At 36.8% G+C, this 18,320-nt stretch overlaps 1 protein-coding gene across 10 annotated transcripts in view; it reads right to left on the bottom strand.

The window, feature by feature from the left end:
* Window positions 1–2,429: 2,429 nt before the first annotated feature.
* NEBL (nebulette) overlaps window positions 2,430–18,320 on the bottom strand; it is a 378,693-nt gene continuing 362,802 nt past the window's right edge. For all 10 annotated transcript variants that reach the window (XM_036345465.1, XM_036345456.1, XM_036345417.1 and 7 more), the window contains 2 exons: window positions 9,644–9,750; window positions 2,430–7,248 (listed from right to left, as the gene is read on the bottom strand). In XM_036345465.1, coding sequence (XP_036201358.1) covers window positions 7,072–7,248; window positions 9,644–9,750 — 284 coding nt within the window. In that variant the 3' untranslated portion in view covers window positions 2,430–7,071. The remainder of the gene's footprint in view (window positions 7,249–9,643; window positions 9,751–18,320) is intronic.

The following is an 18,320-nucleotide window of genomic DNA, read 5'->3' as shown; positions in this document are numbered from 1 at the left end:
TACTCCGTCTATTCTAAATATATTGCCCCATCTCGCGGCTTGCTCTTACTCATGCTTTCTGCTCACTCACATCATACTTACTCCTGACTTCCTTCTTCTCTTCCTTTGTCTTTCAGCTTTTACTAATACAACCAGTTAGCTACCTTGCTCTGTCTTGTGAACTCAGGTCTTCAGACCAGGTTGAGTCACCATCATCCCTATTAGGCAACGTTCTTGTGCAGCCCCCATCAAAGGCACCGGTAAGTCTATAAATCAGTCACCTGGATCCAGCCAGCTGTCACCAGAGGGGTGACAAAGAAAAATAAAGTTAATTTGGGCTTCATGGCCTTGGATAGCAAACCTCTGGGAAAAGGAAATAACAAGAAACTAGGGTCAAGAACAAGAAACTAGTTCACTGATAGAACCACTTAATAAATAAATTTGAGGTGCAGCAAAGTGCCTTATTTTTTCAAGTGGAATAACTGGAATTCAGATTTTGCTTTCTCTATTTTACTCTATTATCCTCTTTCATGTTTGCTACTAAAAAAAGAAAAGTGAAAAGTGGCAAAGATCAAAATGCCATGGTATAAACACAAAATCAGTAACTGGGCCCTCTGTTCTAATATTGACTTTTCACCCTTTTAATCTATTTTTTCATCCTATTTTTCATCAGAACTCTGCTGTGCCCAAATACAAATATAATACACAAGGGCCGGAGAATTTTGTTCAGAACTGTAGAAAGTAGATGAAGTTCCCACTTGGGCCATATCCGGTTTTCTGCCATCACAAAACTCTTATTCAACCCTGTGTAGGAGAAGCAAATTACATAAAGAAGGGAACAAAACTTCCCTTTTATCTAGTTTTTAAGTCTGAATATATTTTAAAGTTATTTTGGTAGGCTTCTGGTGATCATGTATGTCTTCAATTACTTATCTTCACAGATTTTTAAGTTAATAAAATTATCAGCATGGTATATTCTAAATCTAAATTAGTTTAGTTTAGAAAAATATCTTGCTGGGTTATTTATTTATCTGTGGCTTGGGTTCCAAAAAGAAAGTTTATTATCATGGAAGGGGGAAAAATCTTGGAGATAGGAAAAGATAGTAAATTATTCAAATAAATAAATAAGTTACTTTGTAATTTGAAATGTCATCAGTATGCTTGATGATTACTATCATTCATACAAATATTCATTTCATACTTTTAGAATATAAAAACCCACAAAGTGCAAGATTAGAAAGAAGTGTTTATTCTATCAGCAAGTGTCCTCAATGTGTCAGCTGCAACGTTTATCAGTTTATAATTAAGAAAGCTAATGCACCATCAAAAAAAAACTTTTATAAAATAATATACAAAAGGTAAGGTTCTAGTCTCAACAGATTTTATGAGGATAAAAATAGGGACTAACTCGTTTTTTCCAACTATGGGAAAATTAGGGTGGGGAAAGCAATTATGTTCTATGGTTATGAGTGATTCTTGGCTAAAAAAAATTACAGCATCTTCTCGTTTCATGTACTAAATTTGTGCATTATTTTATTCTTTGCTCCAAACTGTTTCTTTCATCTGACAAATTCAAGAAAATTAAAATTGTATTACTGAGGACATATGAGGAATTTAATCTTGAAAGAAGTGAACCACAATGAAGTACCATTGTGATATTTTGATATAAAATCAGAAAGATACTGAGCATTAAGAAGCATAATATTTCTATCATTTAAAACTAAGCCTATTGGGAGAGGAAGACTCATTTTGAATGACTCACCAATGGCAGTGCACTGAAGCCAACACATTCCTTTGATGAGATTTGATGTTCATTGTCACAATAAACCTAAAACCTAGGGTATTATCAATGACCCATGCTCCAAGAAACCAAAGTTTAATCACCCATGCTCCAAGAAACCAAGGTCAGAACCAAGAAGTGGAACCATTTTTTATATCCCGCATTTATTTAAGCAAACCAAGTTGTAGATAGGAAATTAAAGCATTCTAATGATTTACAAATACAGAAAGAAGACACAGGAAAATAATACCCTGAAGAAAGTGCATCTGAGAACATAGTTCTGTCTCTGGAGGACACCTGCAGTGACCACACAGCAGCCATGGCTGACACATCCATCCGTCATTCTTGTTATTACATATCGGTCAGTAGTTCAAATAGATAATTCAGTGATTTGCCTTTAAACAAATAATACTACTAATGATTCTGGTAGCCTTGAAGGGTCTGTGAGTGACTACACTGTACATACATGATATTAGGCGTAATGTGTTATTTCAATGCCGCTGTACATTATGCAGGGGAAGTAATGCCTTATTACCCGGTTACTGTGACACCCACTAACATGTGAACTAGTTTGCATAGGTGAGCCCTTTGGGCAGCATGATGTTGCTCTAGTCCACCGAGGCTTCAAGATTCACAGTGTAGAGGAAAAAAACATGAATTAAAGCATTTCTACTAAAATATATTTTAATAGCTGGTGTTAACAACTTGCATAACAAAAGCCAGATTCTATTAGTAACATTGGGTTGTTTCTTCTGTGAGCCCCTTCATTTTAAAAACATTGTTTCCTTCAAAACTGTAAGCTCTCAAAGTTAGTAAAATCTTGCAAATTAATCAACCACAATTCTACACATTTTAAAGTAAATAAAAGCCAAACTGCACAGTGATTCAATTTTGCACTTTTATCACAAGCCAAAGGCCAAACTGTTCCACACCATGCCTGTAACACACTCGCTGCTGCTTCTAAGATGCTCAGCTATTCATTGTGTGGACACTGAAGAATGGGACTACAATGCAGATTTCTTTTTTTCCTTTAAGTAAAGCATTCTTAATAGCACTGGATTACAAAGAAGTATACACTATGCAAACTGAATACCATATATCTAACACCAAAAACATATGGAATTTCCATGAATACACTAAAGTAACATGGACAACTGGGGATGAGATTTGCCCTGGGGGCCCTTCCAGGCTTGTGGACTCCAGGAGCCTAAGCATCCTGGAATGATGACGACAGAAGCATTATACAATGTCATGAGTTTTTGGATCATCGATAGTTGACAGCGGCCTGGGAAGGACCTAATGGGCAAGGAATACTTGAGAAGGAGACTTTCATTTATCACTTGTTTACATAGCTTCTTCCTTAACTAAAGCTTTCTCAGCACCATGTCACGTTACCCAAAACAAGCATACTCCAGCCACTTTTAGATGATCAGAAGCAAATAGCTAAGATATAATGAATTTTTGAAGTGAATTTCATCTTGTGTAATGAATTCAGCCTCATAATATAGGTATTTTATATCTCAAGCCTAAAATTAATGTTTATGCAGCTTAACTATATATAAATCTACAAAGAACCGTTCAAAAATTGGTGGAAAGAGTATTTTCTTAATTCCTAAACCTCTAGAAGTAAAATAATCAGCTACCACCCTTCATACCTGTCAGGAGCGTCTTACTTCCCCACCACAAAAATACCAATCATGTGTAATAAAATATTACTATAGGATAAGCAGAAGCTTGCTTTTCTTTCCCAGACAATAGTGGACAAACAAGGGTAATCAAAAAGGCACCTATTTTTGTATATATCTATATTATAATTTTGGTATAAACTATATCTACTTTATATAGAGATGTGTTATTAAAGGATCACACACATTTTCTCTGTCTTTTCGTTAAAAACATTCCACTGGAGTTGAACAAATTAAAAAAAAAAATACACCTCTTCAACTTTCACTGTTTTAGAAACGTTGGCTTCCCAACCCCCAGAGTGTTATAGAGCTCAACACAGAGACGATAAGGAAAAAAAGACTGTGGCAAAACGGGCAAAACCGCATCTTTCCCATCTTCAAGCAATGACTCTAGTGGCAAGGGAGGGGCTGGTCTGGTCTCATCCCTCTTCACACAAGGCGCTCTTGGAAATTGTGCTTGCATATTTCTGGGTGGTGTCTGGAGGTGGGGGGAGGTCTGAGAAGATGCAGCGGCATCTGGCAACCAGATAAATGCTAATGTGAGATGACAAGAAGACACGAAAGAAGTCATTTTGCCACAGGTGAGAGATAGAAAGCTTCCTTGGAGACTGAGAATTCATAAAAACACTTGCTACAAAAACTGCCTTTCTCCAGAGAGGTGTGATCCACATACAGCATTGTTTCCAAAAACTTGAAAAAGTCTATCACTTGGCTCCTTGTGCTTTTGTCAGGCTGGAGGACACGGGCTTAGGAAAGCAGGCGCGTGCTCTCGGTGCTTGGGCACCCACAGTCTTCTGTAACTTGATTTGTAAAAAGGCTCGTTTCTTAGACCCTTGCTTAGCTGTCAGCGTTACGTATGATACCTCTTGCCAAACTGAAGCTGGGCAGGTACCGTGTTGAAAGAGGAAAAGCTATTCAGCGATGTAGCTTTGAAAACGATTCTGTAAAATAGCACTTTGGTATTAATACACATAATTCCTGTATTTCTGATGAGATGCTTAATATCCTGACAAGCTGTAGTGACAGTGACAACACTATCAAGGGAGAGTGTCAGAAGCTCGGGACATCTTGTTCTCCCTCCGTCTTTACTGTAAAATAACCTCCCTCTCGTTAAATTCTGATCAGATCTGAATTCCTAAAGGCTGGAAGCAGAAACATCTTACTATGCAAACATTATGTAAAGCTTACAATTTAGGAGAATTATTCCCCAAGTAAGTATTGACTTTTACATTCAATGAACCCGATTTTGAAATCCGGGGATGAGAAAAACAATGAAATATCAAGCTGCTACTTTATGGTAACTTTTCCCCATTATCCTTATCATTTTAAGTCAGTTTTCTTTGAGTTCCCTATAAATGTGCTATTTATCAAAAATTGTACCTGTCCTACATTTAGTCTGCAAAATTTAATCCACAACGACTCCTTTTTTATAATCGTGAAAAGAAGTCTGGGTGAAATGTAAATATTTACTTAATGGTATAATAAAACTGAGCAAGCCCATTTCCCTCACTTTTAATGCACATAAATTTTTGCAAGAATATTGCAAATTAAGTTTGTGTTTGTAGGTTTGTGTACAGGACATCAAAACTGATATGGGGTTTAATCAATCTAATCATGACCGGTCATTTCAATGATAGGAAATCAGTCAAACTGCCTATTCTGTAAAGCTCACTCAAAAAAAGTCTCTAGTTATTTGCCTGAATTTTGTCTCTCTTCAATTTTATGTCGGTGTCATGCAGATGAAGCTTGCGTGCAATAAATTTTATTCTCTTTACCCTTTTAGCTAGCTAAAATGAAACTACAGATTTTCAAAAGTATTTGCTAAGCTCTCAAAGGTGTTAATAAATTAATGTTTGCCTTTGGACTGATAAACATTTCAATAAAATATATTTTGTTAGTTTCTTTGATTAAAAGGTATAAGGAGATATCCCCAACCCATACATTTTATTACATTTTTGAGACAGCTTTTTCAGCTCCACCTCAACTATAGAGTCAGATCCTACATGAATGCTACCCTGTTGCAGGTCCCAATAAACGACACAATCAGAAAAACACAGTTGCTGATGGATGTTAATCTCAGGTGATCTTGACTGTGGACTCAGGTGAAAGTCACAACCCACCAGCAAAGGCTGCAGTCATGGCTGCGAATCCAGAAAGAAACTGCAAGGTCACTCATTTGAAAAATCAAAATCTGACAACAATTCCATTTTCAGTGAACAGCCTGTGCCTGGACCTACAATCTCTGATGACATTCCTATACCGCCCCCTGAATGTGATTTAGAAAGTAAAAAGCAGAAAGTGACAAGAAAGTCTTTTGTTTTACTGGTTTCAGTGGCTATAATTCCATTCCAGAATTTGAATACCTTTTCCAAAACAAGAAACCAGATTCTCTCTCTCTGTCTCTCTGTCTCTCTCTCTCTCTCTCTCTCTCTCTCTCTCTCTCTCTCTCTCTCCCTCTCTCTCTCTCTCTCTCTGTAGATTGGGTCGGTCACTTTTTGTTCACTGCTGTTGTCTAGCACACTTCCTATCCCACTTTGTCACTGGCTCCTGTTAAGTTTTCTTAACTTTTAAATCAGCAGCGGCATTAAGTTAATGAAAGCTGTTCAATAAACACCTAAATCACTTATTTACTAGAGTATACATCTATTTCCTAAAGTGTACATCCTTCAAAACTAGAGTGCAATGCAGCAGGAGAATCTCAAGCAACTTTTCAAATTATGTTTTTCTGATGAGCTGACTACTAGAGGAAAGGCTTTGAGATATCAGCCACACTTTTAGATCTAGTAGGAGTAATGGGCAGTGCAGCTGCCTATGTTACAGAAGCTTGAACCTACATGTCATGCAACAGGGTAAAGGCTATTAGGGAAATCATATAGATGGCCTTAAATCTGCCCCTTGCAGAATAGCTATGAAGTTATTTGGTCCTGACATTCTGTGGAGCCAAGCATACGTGTGGGTCCATAGAATGTAAGTGGAGAGTAGGATATGTCGGTACAAATAAGAAATAAATAGACCCAAGTTGGCCAAGGAAACAAAAAATTTCTTTGTTCAGTAGAAGTTTCTAGGTCCCTAAGGCCACCACTCAATATAATTTTAACAAAACTGTCATTTTGCCATTGCTTACTTTATTATACTAGATGATTTTCACTGGAATTGGAAATTGCCTAATGACTCCAAAGCTACACGGTTTTTAAATTATTGGCTGTGTTGCTGAATTAAGAGAATTGGCTTCTGGTGATTCCAAAGTGACAGCTAAGAAGTCTCATATACGTGTTACATTTACAAGACAATCAACATCTCTATTAAAGTCTACAAAAATACATCTCCCCAGAAGGGTTCAGTAGCCAATCAAAAAAAAAAAAACAAAAAAAAAACCACACACCAGTAATACAATTAGCAGCACCAGGTCTCCAGACCTAATTGTTTTGTTTACAGGAACTACTGAAAATGCTGCTGTTCTCAGCCCAGAAATCATTCCTTCTTCCTGGTACCTGTGTGTCTAATTGTCAAAGGAAGGGTAAATTACTGTAAAATAACTGCCAAGTTGTCTTAAAAGTGTCTTCTATCTTTTAAAAAGACTAGGTTTAGTATACATTAGAGTAAAGCTCAAAGGGCATGGGGAAATGATTAATTCACAAACTCAATGTAATTTGCTGGGAGCATCCCGGTTTTCCCAGTTCTCTGCACCGTGCCGTACATCCAGCCGTCATCGATGGGCTGCACGTTGACAATGTAGTCGCCGTCCCTGAAGGAGACTTCATCTTCATCCTGGGCACTGTAATCGTACATGGCTCGGTAGGTCCTCTGAGAAAAGAAAGACGGGGTCACTATAAATACCAATATAGTCATGGCCACAAATGCCAATCCCAACCAACCAGACCACTCATAAAGCAACTGTTGTTAGGAATGTTTCCAAGTACACTTATTTCTGGAGAGTTGTACACCAGAGCCTAGTGTCCTAACTGCTCATCTCAAGTTTACTAGGCTAGCAAAAAGCTAACATTTGGGAGCCAGAACGGGGATAGAGCAAGCCACTAAATACAATTGCTAGCCTGTCAAAAAGTAAGCTTTAAAGTAGTGAAGCCCAACTCCCCCCAGGTTCGGCTAACCTCAGAGACATCAGGTGACATAGATTCTCCCCTAGTCCACAGTCTTCAGAAAATAAAACCTGCCATAGTGGCAGGCAGATCCATGTCACTGCCAAGTCACAACAACTGGCCCCTGGCAGAGGAATAAACTTTTCTTAAGCAAGTATTTAAAATGTTTGTTTCCTCTTAAAAATATACAAAACAAATAGAAGAAAAAAATCAATAATATTCTAATTTTTTGGCTTTTGTAGAAATTTTTTGGCTTTTGGTAGAAATTTAGCATATACATGTTCTAAATATTAGGGTACATATAACTAAATCTTTATTATAATGAGGAAAATGTTTACTTCCTCACTTCAAACTATGTTATAAAACTATATCATCAATACAGTATAGTATTGGCATAAATCAATGGAATAGAATAGAGAGCTCAGAAATAAACCTATACATATACGGTCAATTAATTTATGATAAAGGACCCATGAATATACAATGCGGAAAGGACAATGTCTTCAATAAAAGGTGTTGGGAACACTGGACAGCCACATGCAAAAGAATAAAACTGGACCACTATTTTACACACTACACAAAAAATTAACTCACAATGGATTAAAGATACGAATGTAAGAAATGAAATAATAAAATTCCTAAAAAAAATGTTGGTCTTGGCGATGATTTTTCTATTTGACACCAAAAGCAAAGGCAACAGAAGCAAAAATGAATGGGACTACATCAAACTAAAAAGCTTCTGCACAGCAAATAAACCAGCATTAAAATGAATAGGCAACTTACTGAATGGGATAAAATATTTATAAATAATATCTCTGATAAGTGATTAATATTCAAAATATAAATTGAGTTTTACCATACTTGCTTTCATTTAAGGCCAAGAGTTTAGTTAATATTAACACCAGATGATCCCAAAATCAAATGAATTCATACACTGAGGAAACTGACTGAGGCACAAAGAATTTGAGAACAACTAAAGATAAATTTCCAACTGCGGGGATTGGAGGGGCACCTGTTTCTAAGTTCTCAAAGGGCCAAGTGACTGTGTCAGTTGCTTGGAGAAGCAATTTCAGCATGAGATGTCACATTTGACACCAACATGACCTGAACAGCGCTTCCAAACTTGACATTTAATTAATGAATTAATGCTTCAATGTTTCCAGTGGGAGGATTCAAAGACATGTTGGCCCTGTCATTTAGGTTTTAGTGGCCATTTTGATTAATGCCCAGATTAATTAGTATGACCAAATACTTATGCTTTACAGATATGAATGAAGATCATAACTGGCTAACACCAATAATAAAATAACAATTAGGGTATTGCATTAGTAGAATCTTTGTGTTTCATTGTTTACATGTTTCCACATCATACCTTCTCTTCTCAATAGTTTATCTCTATAAGTCTTTTGCTTCCTTCAAAAGTGTTGTACCAATGACAGCACATCATCTTTTATTTGGAAATGTACATGCCCATTGACAGACAAACAGATAAAGAAGTGGTACATATATACAATGGAATATTACTCAGCCATAAAAAGAATGAAATTTTGCCATTTGCAATAACAAATGGCTTAGAGGATATTATGTTAAGTGAAAATGTCAGACATGAAAAAGATAAATACTGTATAATTTTGCTTATATGTGGAATAAAAAAACCCAAAAAACAAAAACAAACAAACAAACAAAACAAAACAGCCTCATAGATACAGGGAGCAAACTGATGGTGCCAGAGGGGAAGAAGGGTGGGGGGAGTGAGTGAAAAAGGTGAAGGGGGATGAGAGGCACAAACTTCCAGTTATAAAACAAGGAAGTCATGGAGACATAATGTACAGCACAGGGAAGCTAGTCAATAATACCACAGTAACTTTGTATAGTGATGGATGCTTACTAGACCTACTGTGTGGTGATCACAACGTAAAGTAAGTAAATGACAAATCACTATGTTGTACACCTGAAACGAATACAATATTGTATATCAACTATATGTTAATATATGATGTTAAAATACAAAATAAATAAAAATCATTTTTCCATGCATATTTATATTTTGGAGATGAAACAGGAACACTGGGCAAAAAGAAACACTTCAAACCCACACTTACTAGATTTGGTGAATGCTGCATTGACCTCATGGACGACAGGCTGGTCTGGTGCATGTACCCGTAGCCTTGGGAATGGCTCTGCTGGTAGGCTCCAGGAAGAACAGGTGCTGCGCATTAAATACACACACACACAGGTTCCTTAAAGCAAATCTCAAAACCCCTTCCCACCCCCTCAAGTGACTTCATGCTCTGCTAGCATCTTCTGAAACAAAATGCCATTTTTCAGTACAATGTGACATTTGGGTAGTGATGTTATAAGCAATCTCTAGGTTAGTATAAATTCATCAATTAAGGACACATATTGGGAATCAGTTAAACATGCAGTTAACTATATTAGAAATATTTCTATAACTCCATTGCAGTTGCTATATTAAAATAACACAAATACAAAATAAAAGAATTTCCCGTAACCTCTTAACAATATTATATTTTCACTTGGCCATGTGATCCTCTTAGATTTTTTTTTCTTTAAAAGATATTTAAAGAAATTTAATTGGATTGTCAAACCAATGACAGAGTATAAATGTTTACACTGTATACTTCACACATAAGAGGATGCTCTGCATATTTCAAGACATACAGCTGAATGTTACCTTTACAAAGATGATAAGCACAGCGTATGTTTAGCAGCATATGCTTGTTTAGCAGTAGTAAGTCTACACCATTAAAATAAACCTTTACTTAGAATATGTGAATTTTCCATTTTATTTTGCTGTAAGTCAAGACTAAATCAGTCAACTGAAGCTGTTGCAAGAGCATGAGAAACCAAACACTGAAAGAATGTCATAAACATTGTGCCACTATATTAAAAAGAACACCATCATAATAGTATTTACTTAATTTGTGCTGTTCTCACCACTAATCATGACATTCAAAAGACATAGTTTCTGCTTTGAAGAACACTGAATTCTAGAGAAATCAACAGAGAAGCTAGATAAAACCCCACAAAATCAGTAGACATATGCTTGTGTGTTTCTCTGGGAGTGCTTTTCAGTATTGGTAAGCAGAAATATGGGCTTTACATGAGGGCATTTTAGTAACATGCCCTTCACTATGTTTTGAATTAATTGTATGATACATTAGTAAAACTTATGGAATACATGTGTTATAAAAATCCGTAACAGGTTCCCATTTTTGTTCAATCTGGTTGAGTAGATAAAGTAATTATTATGGGTTGATTATTCAGGTCAGTGTTTATAATAAAAGAATAAAGCAGATGTAATTCTTGGGTGTTATGAATAATTAATGTTTTATAAGTGGTACATTGATTCTAATGACATATGAGAATATCAAACTTTAAAGAAATTTAATCATCAGAAAATTACAAAACATTAACTTGTTCTCCTGATGATAATGACATTAAATTGAATGGGGATTTTTAAAAATAGTTCTTGAATTAATTCATATTATAGTGTTGTTACAAAATTGTCCTGATTTAATGTCTAGATGTGGCATCTAAGAGAAATTGCCAAGATATTTGTTTGGATTTGTAGTACATTATAAAGTTATTAAAACATTAAACAACTTCAAATACTTCAGAAAATAGCACTTTTTAACATTATCAACTCAATTTAAATATTTAATGTCAAGAGATGTCAAAGATATTGTTAAATTCACTCATGAGGAAAAATAATGAAATCCCCATAAATATTTAGGCCACCTAATTAGTTGAGTCAAAGAGCCTTTTTTGTGTGTTGGAAGCTGGACACATTGACCATTTATTCACTTGACTCTCAGCAAATATTTACTAAGTGAGTTCATGTGTGCACAGGGCTTACTGCATTGCCTGTTACTTAGTAAACTTCCACAAATGTTAACAGTCATCACTATTCACTATTTTCGAGGCATGCCAGGACCAACAAAAACCATTGCCCTCCTAGAGCAGCGATGGCCCTGGACATCTGCCCTTTGCCCAATTAAAGAAATGACTCTGGATACTTAGGGCATTTCCAGTTAAATATATTAGTCAATAATTCCAACTGCATATTCCAGATTGGCACTTCTGAAGAGGTTTTTATCCATTACACAAGTCATTTCATTAATTATTATTTTAATGTACTTGTAAATACTAAGTAAGGTTAAATAAATAACACTGTGAGCTTACTTAAAATAAAAATTAAACTTTTAAACCTTTGTTACACTATTTAATTATGTCCTTTAAATTTTTATGTACAGAGTTAAGTACAACCATCTCAAAATATTTTGGGGGAAAAACAGGAAAGGACAGTTAAAAAAAACACAACATTAAATATACTATCTCAGATGCTGTAATATGTTTATGCTTAGTTTGTACCTAATCCCAGTTAGAGCCCATCAGTACTAACAATTCAAGAATGTTGTTTAACAGTATTCTCTAATATTGGCTTTTAAAAATCAAGAATATTCATGCCTACTCAATTGCTCAAGTTTGACCTTAAAGGAACCTTTTGTTATTGTCAAATACCAGGAAATAAAAGTAATGTATTTGTGCCCAGCCAACATGGCTCAGTGGCTGAGTGTCAACCTATGAACCAGGAGGTCACAGTTCCATTCCTGTCAGGGCACATGCCAGGGTTGTAGGCTTGATCCCCAGTAGGAGGCGTGCAGGATGCAACCGATCAATGATTCTCTCTCATCATTGATGTTTCTATCTCTCTCTCCCTCTCCCTTCTTCTCTGAAATCAATAAAAATATTTGTTTAAAAAGGTAATGCATTTGCCCTAACTATGCCTGGGTTTGAGAGAGCAGGAGAGAGAGTGTAGAATAAGAAACCTGGGAGTAAATACAATCAATCTATCTCGTCCTAATGGCTTCTCTTCATGCTTCTGTTGATTATTTCCATTTCCCTCTCTGGCTGCATTAGTTAATGCAAGTTCCTTTGGGGTCATTGAACTTTGATATGTACTTTTTACCTGATAGAGTGAAAGAGCTATTAGGAAGCTCCTATTAGGGCTATGAAAAACATAACTGAGAGCCCAGATAAATCAACTTACTAAAAGCAAATGCCAATTTAAAAAGAGGCACAGGGTAAAAGGGGGATAAATGGTGATGGAAAGAAACTTGACTTTGGGTCGTGAACACAATACAATATACAGATGATGTATTATAAGAGTTGTACACTTGAAACCTATATAATTTTACTAACCAATGCCATCCCAATAAATGCAACTAAAAATACATAAAAAGAGGCACAGACATTGGTTTTTATTGTGTTTCATTACACAAATGCTTTTTAGAAAAGCAAAACAAGCAAAAGGAAATTGGAAGCAATGGCTTTGGAAATTGGGTTTATTTGGTTAAAAGACAGTCCGTGTGAGTTGGGAGATTTCTTCCATGAAAATATGAAATTCAAAGTGTGCAAAAGCTAGATGCTAGCTAGGCTCATGTCACAACAAGCAAGGACTTCTTAGGAAAAAGAAAAACACAGCGCCCTCTTTATTAACTAGTGGTCAGGTCCCACAGGCACCGGTACACAGGGGTGATGATAAAGGCACGATCATCTTACAGCCCAAGAGTTTTGAGTTTGAGGGCTTTTTATTTCAATAACATAAAAGTCGCAACACACTAGCTCTCATTATCCTAAGGGCAACATAAAACACAAAAGTGTGACTCCCTTCCATTTCACATTGGCAAGGTTTACTGACCAGGGATCTGGGAGCTGGCAAAAGCTCCAAGGATCTCAGGGTGGATTTGGAGTGTCCTGTAGAGCTTATAAACCAAATTTCCCCGTGCAATAAAGCTCCTCCACAATCAGCCACGACCAATATTTTCTATTTATGGTTTATTCTTACGATGGTAGATAAAACCAAGATAAAGAAATAAGAAGCCCGGGCTGATTTGGCGCAGTGGCTAGAGCATCAGCCTGCGGACTGAAGAGTGCCAGGTTTGATTCCAGCAAGGGCACATACCTTGGTAGCAGGCTTCATCACTGGCCCCAGTCAGGGCACGTGCAGGAGGCAATCAATTGCTGTGTCTCTTTCACATCGATGTTTCTCTCTGTGTATCTCTCCCCCTCCCTTCTACTCTTTCTAAAAATCAATAGAAAAAAATATCCTTGGGTGAGGATTAACAAAAGAAAAGAAGTCAGTAGAAATGAAGGTCAGAAAACAGAGAAAGAAAGTTTTTATAAAGCTTCACAAATCTGAAAATGAAAAAAATGAGGAAACACATGCAAATATACAAAGATTAGAGTAAATGAACCCCCCCAAAAATGTATCTACAATAAAAGGAGAAAAGACCCAAAAAGAAGTCCACTTTGGAGGAAGAGCCAAGAGTAGGTGAAAGAAGTAGACTCCTGGTTATCTGGTACATTCCCACTTTTCAGAACAAAAATACAACAGCTGACAGACTACGCAGGAAGGCAGTATGTAACCTCTGCACTGTGACACCACAACAAAGGTCTCCAGTCATTAAAGATGAGGTGGAGATTTTAAAAACTGTACCAATACTATAGGGTAACAGTAGGTGGCCAAACTCCAAATGCAAAAAACAAAAATAGTGCTCTATTGATGTCTTGGCCTCTTGGGGCTGCTGTAACAAAATTCCACAGACTGGGTGGCTTAAACAATAAACATTTATGCCTCACAATTCTACAGACTGGGAAGTCCAAAATTAAGGGGTCAGCAGGATCAGTATCTGGTGAGCCCTGGCTTCCTGATTTAAATCTCTGTGTCCTTATGTGGCAGAAGGGGACAAAGGAGTTCTATGAAGTCTCTTTCATAAGGGCGCTAAATCCCATTCATGAGGGCTCCATGCATGACCTAATCACCTTCCAAAGGCCCCTCCTCCCAATAACATTACATTGGGAATTAGATTTCAACATGTGAATTTTGGTGAGGATGGGGGAAGACACAAAGACTATCTATAGGCTTAACACAAACAGAGAAAATAATTTGGGGGATTTTCTTCTTGAAAACTTCAAAATAAGGAGAAAATCACCAGAAGTTTTCCAATAAATAATACAGGATGCAATAAAAGTATGGTCTTATTTTCTAACACTTGACTACAATTTTATCAAAGACAAAGGGGTTTGTGGGGGGTTTTTTAGGACAAAGAATTTCTAGGTAGACTCTTACAGGGGGATTGCTAAACTGAAAGAAAACAAATATAAAAGATAAAGTATTAAAATGCTGCTAATTTTGAACAAAATAATAAATAATGAGGAGGTCCTAACTAGATCCCATCCGGGCCATGAGCACGGGGAGTAATGGGCAATAAAATGGGCCCATGATGTGGACCCATTCACACATGCCACGCAGGGTTCCGTGTCAGAACCCCAGTCCCCACAGCATCCGATCCCCTTCACAACCACAGGTGGGTACTAAAGCCACAACATCTATGCCTAATCCAGCAGCAAAATGCTATCCTTTAATCTAAGAGAATTCCTAGCAGTTTAGAAAATTCTTTTCCTTCCCTGCAGAAAACAGAAACAAGCCAGGTTACCTCTGGGTTTGGAATTGTTGGTTTTTAATGATAAGCTGTGAATAGACAGCTGCCTAAGCAGCAGGCTTGCTACTTACTAAACCAGAACATAGAAAAGAAATTATCTACAACTGAGTTAAAACAAGAAGTTTTAAAGACATGCATAACCATCACTGTCATACATGCTCAAATGTTGAAAATCATATGTAAAAAAAAAAATATCACTACTATTTCATATGTTCAATTCTGAGCTCAGGCAGGAGGCATGAACTGTGGAAGAAAAGAGACTGAGAAGGAATCAGATGCAGTGGTTTCCACCCTGGCTGCATATTAAATTCACTGTGGATCTTTTAAAACCATATTCCGTCCACATCCCCAGACCCAGTAAATCAGAATCTCTGTAGTGGGAATGGAGGAACTGGACACTGGTGTTTTATTTTTTAAATTTCCAAGTGAATCAAATGGTTAGCCATGGTGATAAATCATTGAACTACTGTCGGATTCCTTCTCCCTGACACAAATTTAGGAGCACGTGTGGTCCTGTTTATGCTATTCCCAAATTCCCTCTTTCCCTGAAATGGGATGGAATATTTGTGTCATTCCTCCACCCCAAATTAATATGTTGCAACCTAACACCCAATTTAATGGTAGTTGGAGATGGGGCCTTTAGGAGGTGTTTGGGTCATGAGGGTGGAACCCTCATGAGTGAGATTAGTGCCCTTATGAGAATAGGCCATCATGTGAGGACACAAGGAGAAGACAATAGTCAGGCATTTGGAAGAGGGGCCTCAGCAGACCCGACCATGCTAGTACCTGGATCTTAGACTTCCAGCCTCCAGAACGATGAGGAATAGATTTCAGTTGTTTATAAGCACACAGTCTATGGTACTCTGTTATAAGCAGCTGGAAAAGGCTAACACGTGCCCTGTCCCATGATTTGTTTCTAATATTTTTGGAAGCAAATGTTTAAATCTGGGACTCAACAAGCAACTTGGAAATCTGAGAAGATCTCTGAATCAACAGAAAGCTTCTTGGAGAATCATTTGGAGGTTAACATGGAACACAATTGTTGCTATATTCCTAACAATTTTCTCCTTCTAGATCCCCCTATTGTCTTTGTTTTAATTTTCTAATTTTAGATAGGTTTTATCACTATACAGTATTGCAAACCTCTTTTAAGAAAATGCATTACACATTAAAATACTTCAGTACTTAGGTATGTGCCCTGTGAGACTTAGTGGGGGAAAGAGCAAACACAAGATTCTGCTTCCCAAGGAATACAAGGTGTGAACACACTAAAATTTAAACAATGTAAATGACATGCTTAGAACTAGGGGGACCAACCCAGTTTGCTCAGCACTTTCCCAGTCTCAGAACTGAACGTTCTGCTTCCCAGGAACTCCTTTAGTTTCGGGCAAATTGGGATAGTTGGTCTCCCTACTTACAGGGTATCAGGCCCTGTGCTTAACATGTCACACGCATAAACTGGTGCAATTGTCACCATTTTATAGATTGTAAATCTGCAGTTTTTATAGGTGGAGACTGAAGGTGAGCAATATTCCCTAACTTTGTCAAAAATACCAGAGCTAGATAGGAGCCAGGATTCTGACTGCAGAACCCAAACGCTTGACTATACCACAGCAAAAATAATCATGGAAGTAGTGACAAGACAATATGAAGTTAACCTCCAAGTAACCACTGTGAGATTCAGGAACATGACAGAGCCCTATGGTATGGAGAGCAGGAAGCTTCCAGAAGCAGTGAGGACTCATTCAGATGCTGGAAGTGCCGGCAGTCAACCGCTCATTCTTGCTAGAGGGGCAGACGGGAGTGAGAGGGAGGGAAAGGACATGCTCAGGCTTTGGGAGATGCACACTCAGGCTGGCCATGCCCACCGAGGCTACTCTGTTTGTCGTTGGCCTTTTTTTGTGGTAAACTTTGGAATGTCAACCCCATAAGAAGTTTATGTCTGCGCCAGAGGTGTGCCAGACCACCTCTGGAAGAAATTATAGTGAGGATGATTCATTTATTTTTGGAAAAGCAAGCTCAAATCCCAAAGAGCATAATCACTTCTGGAGCAATGGCTTTTACATTTATTTTTAGTGTCATTTTAGCATCTGATAAGTCTCTGATGTGTGTGTTTAATCTTTGTTTCTTTTTCCCATTGCCAATGCTATCCTATTTTACCCAGAGCAATTGTCATTCAGTCACTTTATACTGCATGAATAATTTCAAGTCTGTGTTCAATTCCGGCTCCTAAATATGACTCCAACCACTTTCCTACTGAGCAACAAAGACACCCATGATGATGTCTCCTAACAATTTTCAAAATCATTTTGTAGAACACAGCTGAAAATGTTACACCCCTAAGTCAGCATCAGAAGAGTGACAAGCTCTTTTCCCACAGACATGCTAAGAATTTAGCAATACAATTAAATCCAAGAGATTATTTAAACATTTTTCCCTAAACTCAAGCAGTCATGTTTATAATGTTGTTTTAATCAAATATAAATTGAATATTTAAAGATTTCTAATTACCCACTGACTGCAAAACAAAACATACAGATTATGTACTCTTTAAAACTATGCATGCATATATATATAAATACATACATATATATATATAAATACATATATATATATATATATATATATATATATATATATATATATATATAACTTTTGACCATTCATTTATATATTTGGCTTAGTTGTCTCAAGTAAGAACTTCTAAAATACTGTTTTGGAATTCTGGAGTTCCTAATTATTGAAAAAACACAAAATTCAGTATATTTTAAATTATTATCCAGAAAAGTAGTATATTCTGATTTCAAAGCTAACTGGTTTGTGAATGTTCTCTGATTTGAATAGATCTATAGATTTAAGAATATCTGTTATTTTGCCTCAGAATAATCTAGCCAATTTATACCTACATCTAGATCTGAATTTCAACTTGTGCATTTTTTCTCTGATTTGTTTATAATTTTTAGCTACTTAAGGCAAGGATAAATTCTCTGACCTGTCATTGTAAACCAAACCACAAATATAAGTGGGACTGTCATTAAGGGAAAAAGAAATAATTTCTGCCCCAAATTACACAGTCTTTAATAATATTTTCATGGCACAAAATCCATAGGGTATATATCTGAGTCTACACAACACACACACCACACACACGCACGTGCGCCACACACACACGCCCTACCCCCCTTCTCCCCCCAAAAAAGAAATTAAAAAAAGAGGAATGTACAGTATGAATACATTTGTAGTTTCCTGA

Source organism: Myotis myotis, unplaced genomic scaffold (genome assembly GCF_014108235.1).
Source record: "Myotis myotis isolate mMyoMyo1 unplaced genomic scaffold, mMyoMyo1.p scaffold_m19_p_1, whole genome shotgun sequence".
NCBI classification, from domain to species: Eukaryota; Metazoa; Chordata; class Mammalia; order Chiroptera; family Vespertilionidae; genus Myotis; species Myotis myotis.
This window is presented reverse-complemented; position numbering and strand designations above follow the sequence as displayed.